The sequence below is a fragment of the Engystomops pustulosus genome, chromosome 1 (genome assembly GCF_040894005.1).
Source record: "Engystomops pustulosus chromosome 1, aEngPut4.maternal, whole genome shotgun sequence".
Taxonomy (NCBI): Eukaryota; Metazoa; Chordata; class Amphibia; order Anura; family Leptodactylidae; genus Engystomops; species Engystomops pustulosus.
This window is the reverse complement of record NC_092411.1, coordinates 134,658,378-134,674,645: the sequence shown is the minus strand read 5'-3', so window position 1 is coordinate 134,674,645 and position 16,268 is coordinate 134,658,378. Positions and strand designations below refer to the sequence as shown.

The 16,268-nt window shown below is 37.8% G+C and overlaps 1 protein-coding gene across 4 annotated transcripts in view; it reads right to left on the bottom strand.

Moving 5' to 3' along the window:
* The window catches only part of BNC2 (basonuclin zinc finger protein 2), a 407,165-nt gene that overhangs the window by 53,358 nt on the left and 337,539 nt on the right, over window positions 1-16,268 (bottom strand). For all 4 annotated transcript variants that reach the window (XM_072154124.1, XM_072154104.1, XM_072154134.1 and 1 more), the window contains one exon: window positions 11,039-11,274. In XM_072154124.1, the coding sequence (XP_072010225.1) occupies window positions 11,039-11,274 (236 nt within the window). The remainder of the gene's footprint in view (window positions 1-11,038; window positions 11,275-16,268) is intronic.

The window sequence follows — 16,268 nt, the reverse complement described above, 5'->3', positions numbered from 1 at the left end:
GAAGATGCTGGATCAATACATTGTGAGGCCAATACTTACTCTCTGGCTGTAGGGGTAGAGTACATTAGAAACGGTGACTAATTACACGTGGCCTGAAAAGCAGCACTGCCTTTTATTTGTCAATAAATCACATTTTTAGCCAACAAGCCAGTAAAGATAATATCTCCATGCTTGGGTGATAACATTCTCCTAGACCTGATATCTATTGAGAGAATTTCATGTCAACAAGACCTGAGAACAAGCGTTAATGTTTCCAGTCAAGTCATGTCTAGGGGGAATTCTATGTCGTTAGCAGGGAATCTGATAGCAAGTAGATTTTTTTTTTTCTTTGGCCAGTTCTGTAGTATGGGGCTGTCAGCAGTGTCAAATGAAGCTGCTCGGGAGCTGAATGGCCTGTGACTAGAAAGCTGCACGTCTTTGCACTTTGTGAGAGTGGATCAATGACAGCTTATGCTGGGCTCTCAGCTACTCCCTCCCAACTTTGCTAATGAAAGCTCTACTGAAACACATAAGACTACTAGGCCTCTGGGCAGCCTGAAGCCTAGCATTAGGAGAGCTTGCGCTAAGCTTGTCTAGAGTATTCAAGCAGCTTCTTTCATTTCTAGTGACACTTTTAGGAGAGGTCATAAAAGATCAATAGCCTTAGGCCTCATACACACTCAGGGACTAGGTACCAACTGCTTGTATGGTATGTTGCTTTCTTGATAATCTGATGCCTAATCTATAACTTCACAGGGCTATATGACTTGTGATAAACCATACTGTGAATTATCATACACAAGTACACATCTATTCTGAAAGTGATGCCTCATAAATCATTGCCTGCTGTGCCTTTATAGGATGCTCAAAATACAAAGATTTGCTATACACATGACTTATTTTAGCAAAATAATTTATAGTTCTGGCAAGTTTCCGGAATTTCCATAAAAGTGATTTGGGCTGGTAAGAAATTACTACAATTAGTTAAATTAACAACAGACATTCTTTCAGATCATTCCACACATCAGTAAGTACCTTATATCCTATTATAGCTCTTCATCATAGTATAAGCTTGTCTTCAAGTAGGCTTTGGTTCACAATTGCTGTGAATTGCTACTCTCCCTTCCCTCTGCATAAAGCTTCCATGTATTCACACCAAGTGGTAGTGGGCAGGGAATGAACATTTGCTATATTTTGCACCCTCAAGTTATATCCCTAGTCCTTGACCACTTCTCATAATGTAGAATAGTTACATCTCAGCTCATTGATGGAAATACTCTGAAGGAGTTGGAAGTATAACTGATAAGACATACTAGTTTAAAAGACGTGTGTCAGTTAAATAACACAAATAGCAAAATGTATACATGTTATAAACGAGAATAAAAATGGAGTTTTCGCTCCAGTGCACCGCAATCTGACTTTGGGATTTTTTCTTGGAAGCATGTAGCCTCCCTCAAGTTCTGTTTATTGTCACTCTCCAATGATGGATCCCATTAAAGATCTGCATCTCAGGGAGGACTCTGAGGTGTCTGGAAAACACTGACTCTAATCATAAACACCACAGCTGGCAGAGATGTGACCAAAAAAAAAAAAAAAATCACCTTGATCCAATGCACACACTCTTTGATGTGTCTACAGCAAACGTCTTGGCCAAAGAAAAAGGTGCAACTTTTTCACAACACAAAAAAGAAAAGAATCAGTTCAGGCTGACAATTCTAAATCATAACCATATGGCCGAGCTACATAGAAGAAATAAAATAAAAAATATATAAATAACTAGGATAACATTTTGTTCTAAGAGACTTGCAGAAGCATCTGACACATTGCAACGTAGTAGGTTTTAATAAAATATTGTTCAGGTAGGAGAAAGTAAAATGTGTTAAATATAAAAAGTCTCTATCTATATATCTATTTCCTATCCGTCAATAGAAAGTCCAAATCAGCGCAGTGTGATAGTTCCTAAGAAGGAGGGTGCAACGTCTACAGGGTCTTGGCAGGGCCTCCAATAGTTAAATACAGAAAAACAGGCAACATTCCATGGTCCAAGTCTCAATTAAAGGTGAGGTTTGTAAGTGTGGCAAGCCTCATCTATCTAGACAAAAGTCACAAGAAACCCTTTTATTTTAAAAATTAAAGGAAAAATGATATCTGAATACTTTTTCAAGTAATAGGTAAGGGGGCCTCTCTTTTATACTATGCCCTAAACATGGCCATCTTCTTGAAAGTCTCCAAGTGAAAGTTTTTCCAACAGGAAGATGGTAGCGTAGCATATAAAAGAAGTTCAGAATTGTCTCAGATTTTCAATATCTCTTATGGTTCAAAAGTTATCAACACATAAATTTTCATAAGGATACATAACAGATGAATCCAGCAACTTCAGCAATGTGTTCAGCACCATGGACAACACGTCAGGTAGCTGTGCATCACAGGTAACGTTCCTGGTTGTTGATGCAACTTTCTGCATTGATAACTTGGCTTTTTAGACTCTGTATAACTGAAAAGGTAGTCTCCACAAAGAGAAATATTACTCCTCCTCATATGAGACAAGAGTCTAAAAATTAGGCCAAAGATACCTAATTATTAGCTTATACAGTGATCAATTAGTGTCAGTCACAGTGATGGGTAAAGGACATATTAGTCCAAGCACAGACAGTTCTGTTTAAGGAGAATTTGTACTATGTAAATATAAAGCCTATGTAAATATCATACCTTCCCGTGTTCCCTTCTGGCTATATATGGATGAGAACTGCTGATTGTATTATAGAATCTTTGTCATTGGATATAGATCAAAAAGTATAACGCTGTTGACAGCCAGGACCCATTCCATCTTTCTCATGCTTTCCACTCACCAAAAATTGTGCTTGTGAGCAAATGCTTTCATTATCCAATGCCAAAACATTATCAACTGAAAGGAACATTTATTATGTTTTCAGCACATAATAAATGCAAACTATGCAAACTAAGTAAATTAAGATTTGTAACACGGAGAAACAGGTAGATTTAAGGAATTTTCTCTAGTCGGTTCTCTGGTCACATATAGCATAGTAAATATATGGCCTTGTAGAAGAAGTGTCCTGTGTGAAAAGCATGCCTTGCTTAAAACTCTGGCCTGAATGCATATATATATATATATATATATATATATATACGGAAAATTTGTGTTTCGGGCACCAAGCATGTGGCCATGGGGTTCAGAAACTGTCCAATGTCCTGCCAACTTCCTCCCACTATGAAACAGGTAAAATAAAGTGAACAGATCTCATTTTCATACCAACGATGTACTGATGAATATAAATAAGATGAAGATTTCTCTGCATTCAGACAAGGATCATCTCAAGACAGACATTCCCTATGGTGTAAAGCTGTTCACCTAAAAACACATATGATGGCAACTGAACTGTTTATAGCAGTAATCACCAACCTTTAACTATCCAGATGGTTGGGTCATGTTGTATTTTTGCAATATCTGAAGTGAATGAGTCCATACTGTAGCCTTTGACAGAGATAGCAGAAAAAGAGAATACTATGTTCGGCCTCTTGCACACAAAAGTGTGTGCAAAATCATCCACAAACAAGTCTTGTTTTGCGGTCAGTATTGGCCAGTAAACATCGGCCCCTGCTAATATCTATGAAAAACACCTGACAAAAGTCATGGTATGATTTGGTGTGCACTGCATGCAGATGTCAGGTATTTTAAAAAAGAGCTTCATTATTCAAGGGTCCATTCCTATTCAGCACTATATGCACTGTGCCTCACAGCACCATGACCATGCACAATAGAAGGCTATGGGGGCATTTTTGCAGGTAGCTCACACCCCATGCAAACAGTTTGCATGATGCGTTAGTAGTCTTACATATCCAAGACATTATATTGCAAAGTATGTGATATTTTCACTATACATTAATCTTTAGAGAGACCAATTTCACAAATAAAATATCGATTTATTTCTCGTTATCTGCCTAGCACAGTAATAAGAAGAATGTTCCAGAAACATCCTAAGTTGGCTGGCATTCTATAACCTACCAGGCAAAAGGATGAAAATATTTACCTGCCATGCAGGTATGCAAATGTGTACCAGTATACAGAAATTGTGAAAATGTAAGGAAGTTTGCAATATCAAGAAATTCTGTGTCTAGTTACCTTGCCAATATCTGCAAGAAGTGCTCATTTAACCTTTTTTTTATCTGAGTACAAAGGGAAGCAGCAAGCTTTGGACAGACAGTGCTGACAGAGTTCTAGTTGGATTTATATGATTGGATATGTATACAGCACACTGGCTTGAATTTCATGTTCAAAGCATTGCTCTCTTGAACAAAACATGCTCTGGCACAGACATATGTTAGATATCTCATTTGGGAAAAAAGGTACAACATATATTTTGAGTTAATGTGGAACAATGCTCATCTCGCTCAGTCTCCCTCTCCCTCTCCTGATGTCTGGAAACCACAAGGGAAGAGAAAATACTTAATTTGTATCTGAAGGACAATACCTTTAGGAAGATAGCTCCAGTCCAATAAAGTACTTAACGCACTCTTTTGCCAGAGGCCTACATAAATCAGGCAAGGAAGGGGAGTCAGACACAGAGTGACTGGTAATGCCTAGTGAATTCCTCAGTACGGCTCAGTATGATTTGGTGCGCATTACACGCAGATGTCAGGTATTTTCATAAAGAGCTTCATTGTACAAGGGTCCATTCCTGCTCCGTAGGCCTTTTCAGAGAGGGTGGGAAGGAAAAAGGAGGGGGAGAGCATTGCTCCAGCTGGGTCTGGAAACTCTGTCTGAGTCAGGAAAACCGCAGCTCATAAGCAAAGAGGAAGCATAATGTTCTACAAGGACAAAACATTAGCAAAAATGTCACTCAGGCCTAGTTCCACATGTTGGCTGCTCTAGGCCTCTTCCTTCTAGCATGCCCGAGCGATATAAATTCCATCTGCTCGGCAGCCAAGTGACAGAGAAGAAATACCGGCATCTGGTCTCTATTGCTGTCGGCTTTTTTTCTTCTTCTTCTTTTCTGTGTTCCATGTAAGTCCTTAGCTAGAAACATATGAGGAGATGAAGGTGCTGGCAAGTAAGGAAAAAAGCTACACTGGCACAAACAAGGCTTTCTGCTGCTTTTCACACTTCACTATGAATTTTTACAGGGAGAGAGGCGGTGAGGAACTGATAAACTGGCGTCTTGGAGCCAAAGACCTGGAGGTCATTTTTTTTTGGTTTCAAACATTCTAATCTGCAGATAGTGCTTTATAGATAAAGATAGAAGATGAAAAAACACCTTGATAAAAGCAATCTGTAGGTTAAATTATGTCGAATTTATAGATTTAGGTCCTTTTCCAAAAATATCTGTGAAAACATACTCTTAAACTTAAAAAAAGAAAAACTTTTACAAATCCAAAAATTCCCTTGTTTTCTGCATTCAATCCCCAAGCATGCCCTACCAACTTTGTCCAATACTAGGATCCATCTTCCATAACAGAGTCTCCTATAGGATATAGTATCGTATCCACAACAATGATACTGGTGAGATCAGCATTGCAGACATTATCTTATTTCATAAAAAATGAAATCAGCACTATTTTTTGCAGCAAAATACTTAATCTACTGAGAGAAACAGACCACATTATAATTCAATGAAGCCCAATGGGTATCTGCCTTAGTTCTATTTAGAGACTAAATTTTGATCCTACAGATGCCACTTGATTGACGGACAGGGCTACAGAGTTTGGAGGAGGAAAATAGGTGCACTAAATTAAGACTCGCACCCCCAAAGTTGACCATCCAAATGCAATTTTGTAGCTTTTTTGCCCAAATATTTAGCAACTTTTTACAGTTTCATGCAACACACACCATTTAAAGTGGAGTCACAGTTCAGGAGAGACTTATAAATGAGTCAGTTGTCATTTGTCAAAAATTTGGTAAAAAACTAAAGTTTGGTGCAAATTTTGGAAATGCAGACTCCAAATTACCCTCATGAAATTTCCTCTTCATGTTAGGCCCAGCACACAAGAGCAAGTCTGATGCGTCCACCTCACATTACACTCGCAGTGTTTGCTGACTAGAAGTTCCGGCCTAAACTCTGAGCAACTGGAACTGAACTCAGCATCGGGCTGGATGTTTCAGCCATCACAAGCTGGGAGTGTAACGTGAGTTGGGCGCATCACACTCACTCGTGTGACGGGACATATATGGCAATCTGTATCTGTTTAACCAAGGACTTTATATATAACATCTAATTATAATCTTAATTTGTACAAAATGCGACTTAATGTGTCTTCATTGAAACATATTCTACCTTTGGAAATGCAGTCAATAGCATTTCTTCTTCCCTACAATACTTCTGGTCATTTTTCCTCTTATGTTATATTTCACTAAAAAATAACTAGCAATAAGGATTTTCAGTTCTCACTAAAATTATGGAAATGGTTTATAGAAGCAGACATTTGCTAATACACTCACATGATTACATTTAAATAGCCATGTCTGAAGTTTTTATCAGACAGGTCTTTTGTCAAGACTTCTGAACAGTTAGGTGACAGCAACCCTTTTTACACGCAGGAAGACACTGAAAGAAAATAAGGTCTGTCATCTTTTCCAGATATCTGAAATTAAAAAAATGAAATTATTCCTCCAGTTAATGTCGTGAGTGAATTGCTTTGGCTATGTGCTTGAACTATACTAGTTGGCCTGTGCACCAGTCGGCTGTGAATGACATGCGATGGGCCAAACCACTTGGGAGCACAGGCTGTGAGTTATTAATGGTGACAGGTATACTACCTGGGAGACAGGTTGTGAGGGGAGGGGGAGATTATTTATAAGCGCATGGTTAACAGCTGTAGATACTGCTAAGCATTACATGGATGCCACAAACTGTACAGATCAGAGCGCAAGTTATTCAAGCACGAACAACCTGCCTGTCACTGGACCGAGCCATGCGCTTGCAAATTGAAGTCAAGAGGGAGAGGGAATGAGGGGACTCTGCTCTCAGGCGGCACTGTCATCACAAAGTGAGGGACGGTGATGTGAAAGAGATAGCCCTGTCATGAAATGTGCTTCTCAAATCGCATGAGCATTAATGATGAAGTAAAAAGATTTGTTAGATTTCCTTCAGCTCCCCCAACATCGCACCCTACACACAAGTCTCTCCTCTCCCTGTCCTCCAGGCCGTTTAGCAGAACAGATGTAAAATGTGTCCAGCACAGATGCAAATGCACTGGGAAGAAAACACATTTTTTATGGAAAAAGTGTTATTTTATCTCAAAAGTTAAGCTCTCAGTGTTTTGAGTATTGCTACTAGTGTGAGGTTGCTCCTACTACAGTTACACAGACTACAGTACATGGAGTAAGGCATTACAGCTAGGCACAAAATCGTATAGAGAGAAGCCATGAAAAGTTACATGTGTTGGTGTATTGAGAAAGACATACAATAGCTTTTCCATATTCATTTTAATTAATTTGGTGACATTCAGTTTCCAAGTAGTGGTAAAGAATGAAGAGTTCGTTCCACTCACTTCTCTCTTGTGTCGTCTTCACCTGGTCAAAGCTCTGGTACAGGATATCCATGGCCAGGATCAGTTTCATATAAACAGGGAGTCACTAACTAAATCTTTTTGTCAGTAATTAAAAAGTTAGTGAAAGGGTAAATAGCTGAAATGAGATACTAGACCACACAGATTCTGGCTTGCTACAAACTTTCTATGATCTAAGACATCAGTCTTTTATATATTTCTTTGGTATAGAATGTTTAGAAAAGACAAAATATTTACAATAATCACATTGAGAAACATCAATGCTGCTGGGACAATACAAGAAAAATTATAAACAGTAGTAGCTGAATTTACATCAGCCATTGTTTTTAGCCATTTGCAAGATTAAGGCCGAGGTCATGTTTTAAATATTCAATGTATTAGAAGAACATATATTTGCATACTAGAGTATCTATCAGTTGACCAATATTGGTATCTCTTGCATCTCTGGAAATCTCATAACTTTGGAACAAAGTCGGCATGTTAAAGGGTAATCTCTGTGTCTTCTGCCACTGGTGTACAGTTGGGATGCCCCTTTGTATCATAGCATCATATTCCATTGCTATTGAAATTGGCAGTTCTAGATGACTTGTATCCAAAGCATCAGGCCAGCTCATAATGTTCAGATTAACTTAGTTACATCTCATAATATATGTTCAGCTTACATGATAGGTCACTCACTGTAAGCTACAACATTGGAAGGTGTATTGCTAAAGAAAACAACTCTTGGCTTTTAGATCACACAGGAACATTTTAGAGTATATTAAACTAACTTAAAGTAGATCATACGATCATACTGAGTGCCTTTCAGACTTGGAGAAATGTGGCTTCACAGAGTCGTCTGAGGGATGTGTAGCACCACAGTAAACAAAAGCCACAGGATAATCATAAAACATATGGTGCATAACCACCCGTCTGTTTATTTTATGGAAGTTAACATTATTTACAGTGTATTTGCGGTTAAAATTAATAGATCTGTGTTGTCCAAAAAAAGAGACTTTTTCTTTCTGTTTTAAACTATTTACAGATCGAGGCATGCTGCAGATGCAGGCTGGAAAGCTTCCTGTAAAGTTCTATGATTGTTTTTGCATGTTCTTAATGATGTCTTAGAAAGATGTAATCCAAAAACAGAATGGTGCCAAGAACATTAACGAGAATGGTACAGTGTGAAAATAAGCAATTTTATGCTGTGCCAAACTCATTGAGAAAACCAATAAATACACTTTCATTCCTCATCAAATATTTTTCACATTCTTATTAACAAACTTGAATTCCAAACAGTCAAGAAGACTTTTTATAAAAACATATTTTTCCACTTTATTGATTTGGTGATAAATGTTACAAAATATAAATGTAGTCTTCACTTGCTTCATTTGTATATTTATTGGGTAGACATTACTTACCAAAAAGTAACTGTATCAGTTACAATTTAAGAAGTTTCCTATCATCATGGCTCCAAAGATATTGCAGGCACAAAGGGTTAAGCATATCATAATACATAATATTCCCTCCATATAGGTGGTATGGAAGACTTATTGCTCTATTAGTCAGAAAATTTACTATCCTGGAATGTCTGTAATTAATTTTTTTAATTTAATTTCTTCATCCTTTTTACATTTGTGTTTAATGAGTGTGAAGAAATCAAATAAGTGACAAGTGACGATTTACAGCAGATTCTGGCGTAAAGTATAGAAAGCCGGTTTGATCATCGACTTTTTGGAATATGGCTTAAAGGAAATCTATCACCAGAATGAAGGATTGTAAACCAAGCACACTGACATACTGGTGTGTGCACCCTCTGGAAGGATCTGCTCTTCTTTTAGCTTCTTATGCCCTAGTTTTCAAGGAAAAAAAGGCTTTTAAAATCATGCAAATGAGCCGAGGGGCTCTCAGCTCTATTACCTCCTGGAGCCCCTTAAGCTGATTTGGATAATTTTAAAAGCCTTTTTTTCTTATAAACTAGGGCATAAAAAGCTAAAAGAACAGCAGATCCTGCCAGAGGGGGCTCATACCAGTATGTCAGTGTGCTTGGTTTACAATCCTTGATCTGGTGATAGATGTTCTTTAAATGGCATTTTTTACACATAATACACCACTTGCAACTATTTTGGATGGAAATAAAATTGCATAGGGCTCAATGAATGTTGTTTCAGAAAGCTCCAGAAATATCTTAAATATTCTATATTTGTTTGCTATTAAGCCAATTTCAGGTCTGCTCATGTCTACCGGTAATTTAATGTTATCTGAATATGTGCAGTAGAATGCTGTTGCCAGAGTTAACTCTTTGAAGAAGAGTTAATGCAGCAGTACAATCCAGGTATGATGGACTAAAACAAGTATTTCAAAATATATAATGGCAATAAATCTTCTTCTTTGATATAACCAAAATGTCTCCCTTGGCAAGAACCTTACTTTTAATTCCTGATAACCGGAATGGCCAAAGGTTCACTTAGGCTCAGAGCCCTCTTTTGTTTCCTAATAACTTCCATAGCCTGAATATATTGAATATATTTTTCCAATAAAATGTTTCTCAGCTGAAAAATGGAAGACCATTTATATTGGACATTCTTTGCATGAATCCTGAAAAGCACTTTCAGATGTTGGCTGCATGTGTATGCTGTGCCTTTTGGCAAAAGCTTACTGTCTGTAAACTTTGCAGTGTGAAAAAGTAACAGTCTGAGACCCATGTTGGACAATTCTAGCTGTAATACCAGTTTTTGACTTCCCTTAAAAGGCAAGAAGAGCTAAGCTGATGAGAAGTGAAGGAGATATCTAGTATGAAAAAAAAAACCTTTCAAATAATATTTGAAAACATATTTTAGTGGGATGCTCTCTTCAATACCATTGTCTATTAGCCAGAAATAAAAGTGGCTAAAGGTTGTCTCCCTCTGATGAGGACCTCACAGCTTAATGATAGCAATGAGAAGTATGTGATGCTCCATTGCTCCTGCTGTGGTACTACAGCGTAACAAAATAGCTGCCTGTGTTGCCTTAAGATTGGAAAGGAAGAGTTCTCCGTAAAGAGATTGCCAATGAAGGCTGCCGTGTAGGCCTGTGGAGACTTATAGCCATTGAAGCTCCACTACTGGAGTCTGGAAAAATATGCAAAAAGTTTTCCAGGATGGGATAAGGAAAGACACGCCTTTTGGCTACCTTGTAAGGCAGCTCCCTTGACATGAAGCATGCCCTTCAGGCAGGCAGGTGCCGAACAGTGCCACACATGTGTGACACCGCAGAGCTGCCGTGCTGCCATTGCCATCTATGAGGACGTATTTAATCAGACGCAAATTTGCGACCACATATAAACGTCCCCCAGACGATCGTGTGAATGTACCCTTAAAATAGTTACAAGTTCCAAATAACTATTGCATATAACTGATTTTTCTTTTAGCGACTGCTAAAATTTACATGTTTGCTGACATCATTGAGAATGTTGAAAGTTACCAAAACATAAATATATAATGAATTTTTAAAAAATTAAAAGATGTTTTAGTTTCTAAATTTTAATTTAATCAAATTTTGCCTACTATTTTCTCACCTGAAGTATATATCCGCGGACATAGTCTCGTAGCGTCCATCCTAGGCCATGGAGGATGTGTAGAACCTCTTCCTGTTTGAGCACACTGAAGAGTCGGTCCAGAAGGATCTTGAGCCGCACAGGCACGGCCTGTGTACCATACAGCATAAGGCTGCTGATGTCGAACACTACGTTGGATTGTACAATCTCCACTTGCGTTGGGTGGTATAGATGCTGAGTGCTAAGCTTGTCCAAAGCTACATAAATAGGGAAAGGTAAAAGAAAAGACAAAATATGTGCATTAAAAGATCAGCCAATAATGGTGATGACTTGAATGTGGATCTTTCAAGCAGCAATGACTTAGTCACTCTCAGTCTTCTTTTAACTCAATTAGGGATGTTCAGGTTGGAAGAACAGCAGTGTCAATAGCAAGAGGGATTTTATGTGAAAGCTAGCAGAGCTCAGAGAATATGCCCCTTAAGACTAATGTATTGTCTTGTAAAGAACTGCATGTGTTTACACAATCAAAAGACTATGGAAATCTCTTGGATTTATTGTTCAAGTAAGAAGTCATGCAAAATAACATCTTCTGTGTTCCTACCAGAGGATATTGTTGCTTCTCACAAGGATATAAACATACATCATGCACACTAAAGTGTAAGTATTCTCTGAGTATTACCATATATATTTTGCTCTGGTCATATGTAATAAAATATTAGCCATTGTAACTTCTGACAATCATAAACTACCAAACATCTACATGTCTATTTATTTTTCAAACTTTTAAAAAATCAAGTAATTTTTGAATAGAAAAATTATTATTATTATTAGTAAAGTATGTATTTATTTCTCAAGCTTTATTCAAAAGTTCACTTTTTTAAATTCTCTTAGGTACGTCATGGTGTAATCTTTTGATCACTTCTATTAGGCAATGGCATATTGATTGTACCAGTTTATTATAATCTCTTTGTTGTAACTGACAAGCAACCGATCAGGATGTTCCTGCGGCACCCAGCTGCCATCACAGTTTGGGGGGTCAGTAATGAAGCAGAAAGAGCCCCACCCACCTTCTTTTTATCTTATAGATATCAAAATGGTTAAACAGCCATGATCAGTGCTAACACTGACTGCCAGGCTTCAGTATCACAGAAGTTACTGCGCCTGCAAAATCACCTGGCACAGCTGCAGGGTCAAATGTGGCAACTCCATGAACCTACAGTTGCCTCAATATATGTTAACAGGTTAAATAGGACAATTCAGCTGTTTTGAGTTTTCTTTATTAGTAAATGGTACTTCTAGAAATTGTTGTTCTTCACCCAATGTGCCACTGCTCTATTATTCCTCCTAGAATAAATTGAAAACTGAGGGCTACCAGTAGTGGGTTGCATCTTCAGATTGTGAAATTGTTGAATAAGTACTGACAAGTGCTTATATGAAATGAATCATGATTTAAACCAACTGTTGGTACTTTTCCACCCCACACTGTCCGTATTAACATATATCTTAGCCCATTGTGAATATCAGGGTTTTTATATTTTATGTAATCATTTCAATCTTTATCTCTGCTATCCCATAATCTATATATGATTACAAGCTGTGGAACCGGTTAAGGTGAATGTTTATCTGATAAGCCCTCCAGCTGTGAGCATCATTTTTACCAGCCAAAACTACGCGAGTGCCCTGAGTTTGAATGTGTGCAGTCACTGAGCAAGGAGCAATTACATGTCGAGCGAGGGGGACTTAATGAATCTTAAAACCACATACTTTGCAGAGTAAAGAAGCTGACATTTTGGAGGAAATGGACTGAAAAGGGTCCTTGTGTTACACAAGAATGACATACACAGCTGCGGCAAATTCTAAATTTAAAGTGCTTATTTCGTAGTTTTTCAACTGGTGAGTTTGTAAGGTTTGTTTTGGTTGAACGTCAAGAACATATTGGCTTTCTAGTCAGACTGTGAACCAGAGGTTTTTCAGTGGTATTTATGTACATATGGCTGCTTCTGGTTATTCTCTATGGAGACAGGGTGCATTTAAAATGTTGGAAAGGAAGGGCTAAGTCACCTCCTAAGGCAAGGTTCACACTTGTGTTTTGGTTTTTCTTTCATTACTTTTTGGTGGAATAATTTTTTCTACTAAGACAAACCCACACAGATTGGACACCTGAAAATGCACAATGAACATTCTCAATCCATTTTCAATCTTCAATGCAACTACCAATGAGGTTTATGTTTCCATTTTCTCATCATTAGCAGGGAGTGGGTTAATAAAATGTTGCATGTTTGTTCATGCAAACTCATTCATAGTAAAAGTTGTTAAACTGACATCTTGCTACATAAATAGTATAAGTCAATGGAGTCATTGTTTAGAGGGGTATAATCATCCCACATATTAATGGTATATCCTCCAGAGATTCTCAAGAATGAAGAAGTGGCCACCAATGTTTAGCTCTTAAACTAGATTCTCCTGACACTTCAACCATTGTTGGAATAGTGGACTCATGAAGTAAGATACTTTCATGGGCATCCACCTACCCATTTGCAATGGACTGTTACATTATAGGTGCAGGTGCCAGAGGAGGAATTTGCATGTATCTCACATTTATGACAAATCTTGTAGATAAAGCCATAGATTAGAAAACACCTAAAATGAAATAAACTACATGAATGTACTTTGTACATTTATAAACATAGGGTCTATAGCAGTAACGCTATTTAATGTTCATATATTAAACTTTGGCATATTTCTTCAGTCTATGATAAGGGGAATATCATGAACCTTTGACACATTTTTAAAATCCTAAACAAGTAACTGTCAATGTCATGGCCTGAAGCAGTCGAATCATGATGCCAGAGAAATTCCTTTCACCTATGCATATTATATATATATATACTTTGTGACTAAATGTAAAGTGGCCAAAGACCAAGGCATTCAGCCTTGTCCAGACAAGGCTTTGAAACTACTGTCCTATTTATACACAGCTTTGAGGGAAGTAGTATAACGAAATAGCCAGTGGGCAACAGATTTCTGTGATACTAGTTGCCTGTACACTGCCTCCACTTACATACAAACTGCAGGATATTTTTAGGTTTATATGAGCTTTAAGCTAGGGAGTCAATTTGTTTCTTTCCAACATCTACATTTTCACACGTAAGAGTAATTAGTTGTGGTATTTACAGATCAACTATGGTAAGCCTCTTTATAATTGTGCCTCCTTTAAAGAGATATTGTTTACTTGTCCAGTCTAGAGTCGGCACGCCTATGGCAAGCTAAAGCGTGACAGAGATTTCTGCTGAAAAACACTCTAAGTGTTCAGAATAAACTTTTCGATGTATATTTTTTTTCGTTCAGTCAGTTCAACTACAAAATTCTGAGGTTTCAAAGAACTTTAGAGCTACGCTTGGGTCTAGAGGGCTGCCAATTTTTGTGGGAAAATAAACAGGTTAATTTTGTTAAAGTTATGCTTTTCATAGTGCGAGGAGAAGTATACAAAATCAGTAAGAGAAAGAAATGGATTGAGAAAAAGAAATTGAATATAAATGACCGAGTTTATATGATCTTGTGTTCAGCTGAGCTGAGAACAGTAGGACTAAGTAGGGTTTGGTTAGAGGAGATGACAAGTGTTTCATTAGGGGCTCTTGTGATCTTGCTGCCTCGAGCATCGAGCAGAACTGAGGGGATTGTAGTTAACACAGCCTTGCATTACAAGACATCTTCAAATCAAGCAAAAGTGTGTTGAACAGATGGTACAGAACACAGACATGTCACAGGTCTTGAGATCAGGTAAAATGGAAGTGGAATACATTTTGAAAAGCACTGCAGGGCTTCGGAGAGAGGAATTTAATGAAAACATCCATACTCACTCTGAGGACAAGATAACGTTAACAGTCTTTCTACAGAAAGCCAAGGCCACTTTTAGACGGCCATTTGCCCTAGGCCTTGGCTTAATTCAGAAATGTCAAACTCAAAAGAGACCAATGCCTAAAGTAAAGTGACAATGTAAAATTTTGTTAGAGTCTCATCAAGAAGTGGAGGGAGTGTGTGTGTGTGTGTGGGGGGGGGTTAAAGCTCGAAATAATAATAACATTTCTGTTCACTTTTTCTGATACAATATGTTAAATGGAGTCCAAGAAAGCAATTTTATGCACTTTTTCCATAAAAGGACATTTACAAAATGATTAAGCTAAGTGGTTATTATTATGTACTTGACCCACAAATATTATCTGATACAACTAGAGGATTCATTAACATGAAGTTTGAGGATTACTTATTTTATTGATGCTAAAGCATGGATCCCAGGCAAATAGTGTTGGTATGCTCACACACGGAAGCCAATTTACATAAACTAAGAAGGGAAAAATAACACCAGCATAACCCTCTGAGGAATCAAAGGATGATTGTATATCATTTTGGAAAGCCTCTAGACAACAACTAAGTTATTCAATAGACATTGCAAACTAAAGGGGTTGTAAGTTTTATAGTCAAAGAATAGACGATAACAATCTAATCAGTGGGTAACAATTGTTGGGACCTCGAGAACCAGCCTCTTGCCATTCATAACAATGGGGCTCAAGTTCTCACTAATTGAATGAAGTGTCAAGTTGAACATGTGCCATACTACTGCATTTAATACTATGGGAGTCCTGGAAATTGCATAGCACTGTGTTCAGCTATCTCTGGTACTCTCTTTGATGGGAGTGCCAGAGATAGCTGAGTGCTGTAATCAGTAATTTCAGGTGCTCCCATAGTATTGACTGGGGCAGCAGGATATATGCTGGACCTGTCACTTCAGTCAATTTGTGAGAACAGTGGGACCCTCCACTGAACAGATTGTAATCCCACATCCTGTAGATAGGGGATAACAATAAAACTTGACAAAACCCATCTAAATACTGGCAGCCCTCTACTTAAGGACACCCGACTTACAGGCGACCCCTAGTCAAAGACGGACCCCTCCACTGACTGACCGCTGGTGAAGCTCTCTGGATGCTTTACTATAGCCCCAGACTGCAATGATCATCTGTATGGTGTCTGTAATGAAGCTTTATTGATAATCCTTGGTCCCATTACAGAAAAAGAAAATTTGAAACTCCAATTGTCACTGGGGCAAGAATTTTTTTTGTCTGGAACTTACATACAAATTTAACTTAACTTGCCTGTAGGGTTTTTTAACTATATGCTTTGTTTAAAAGACATCATTCCATTTATTTTGGAGTAGAATCTAAATTGCAAACTAGTTACTAGAACTACCATG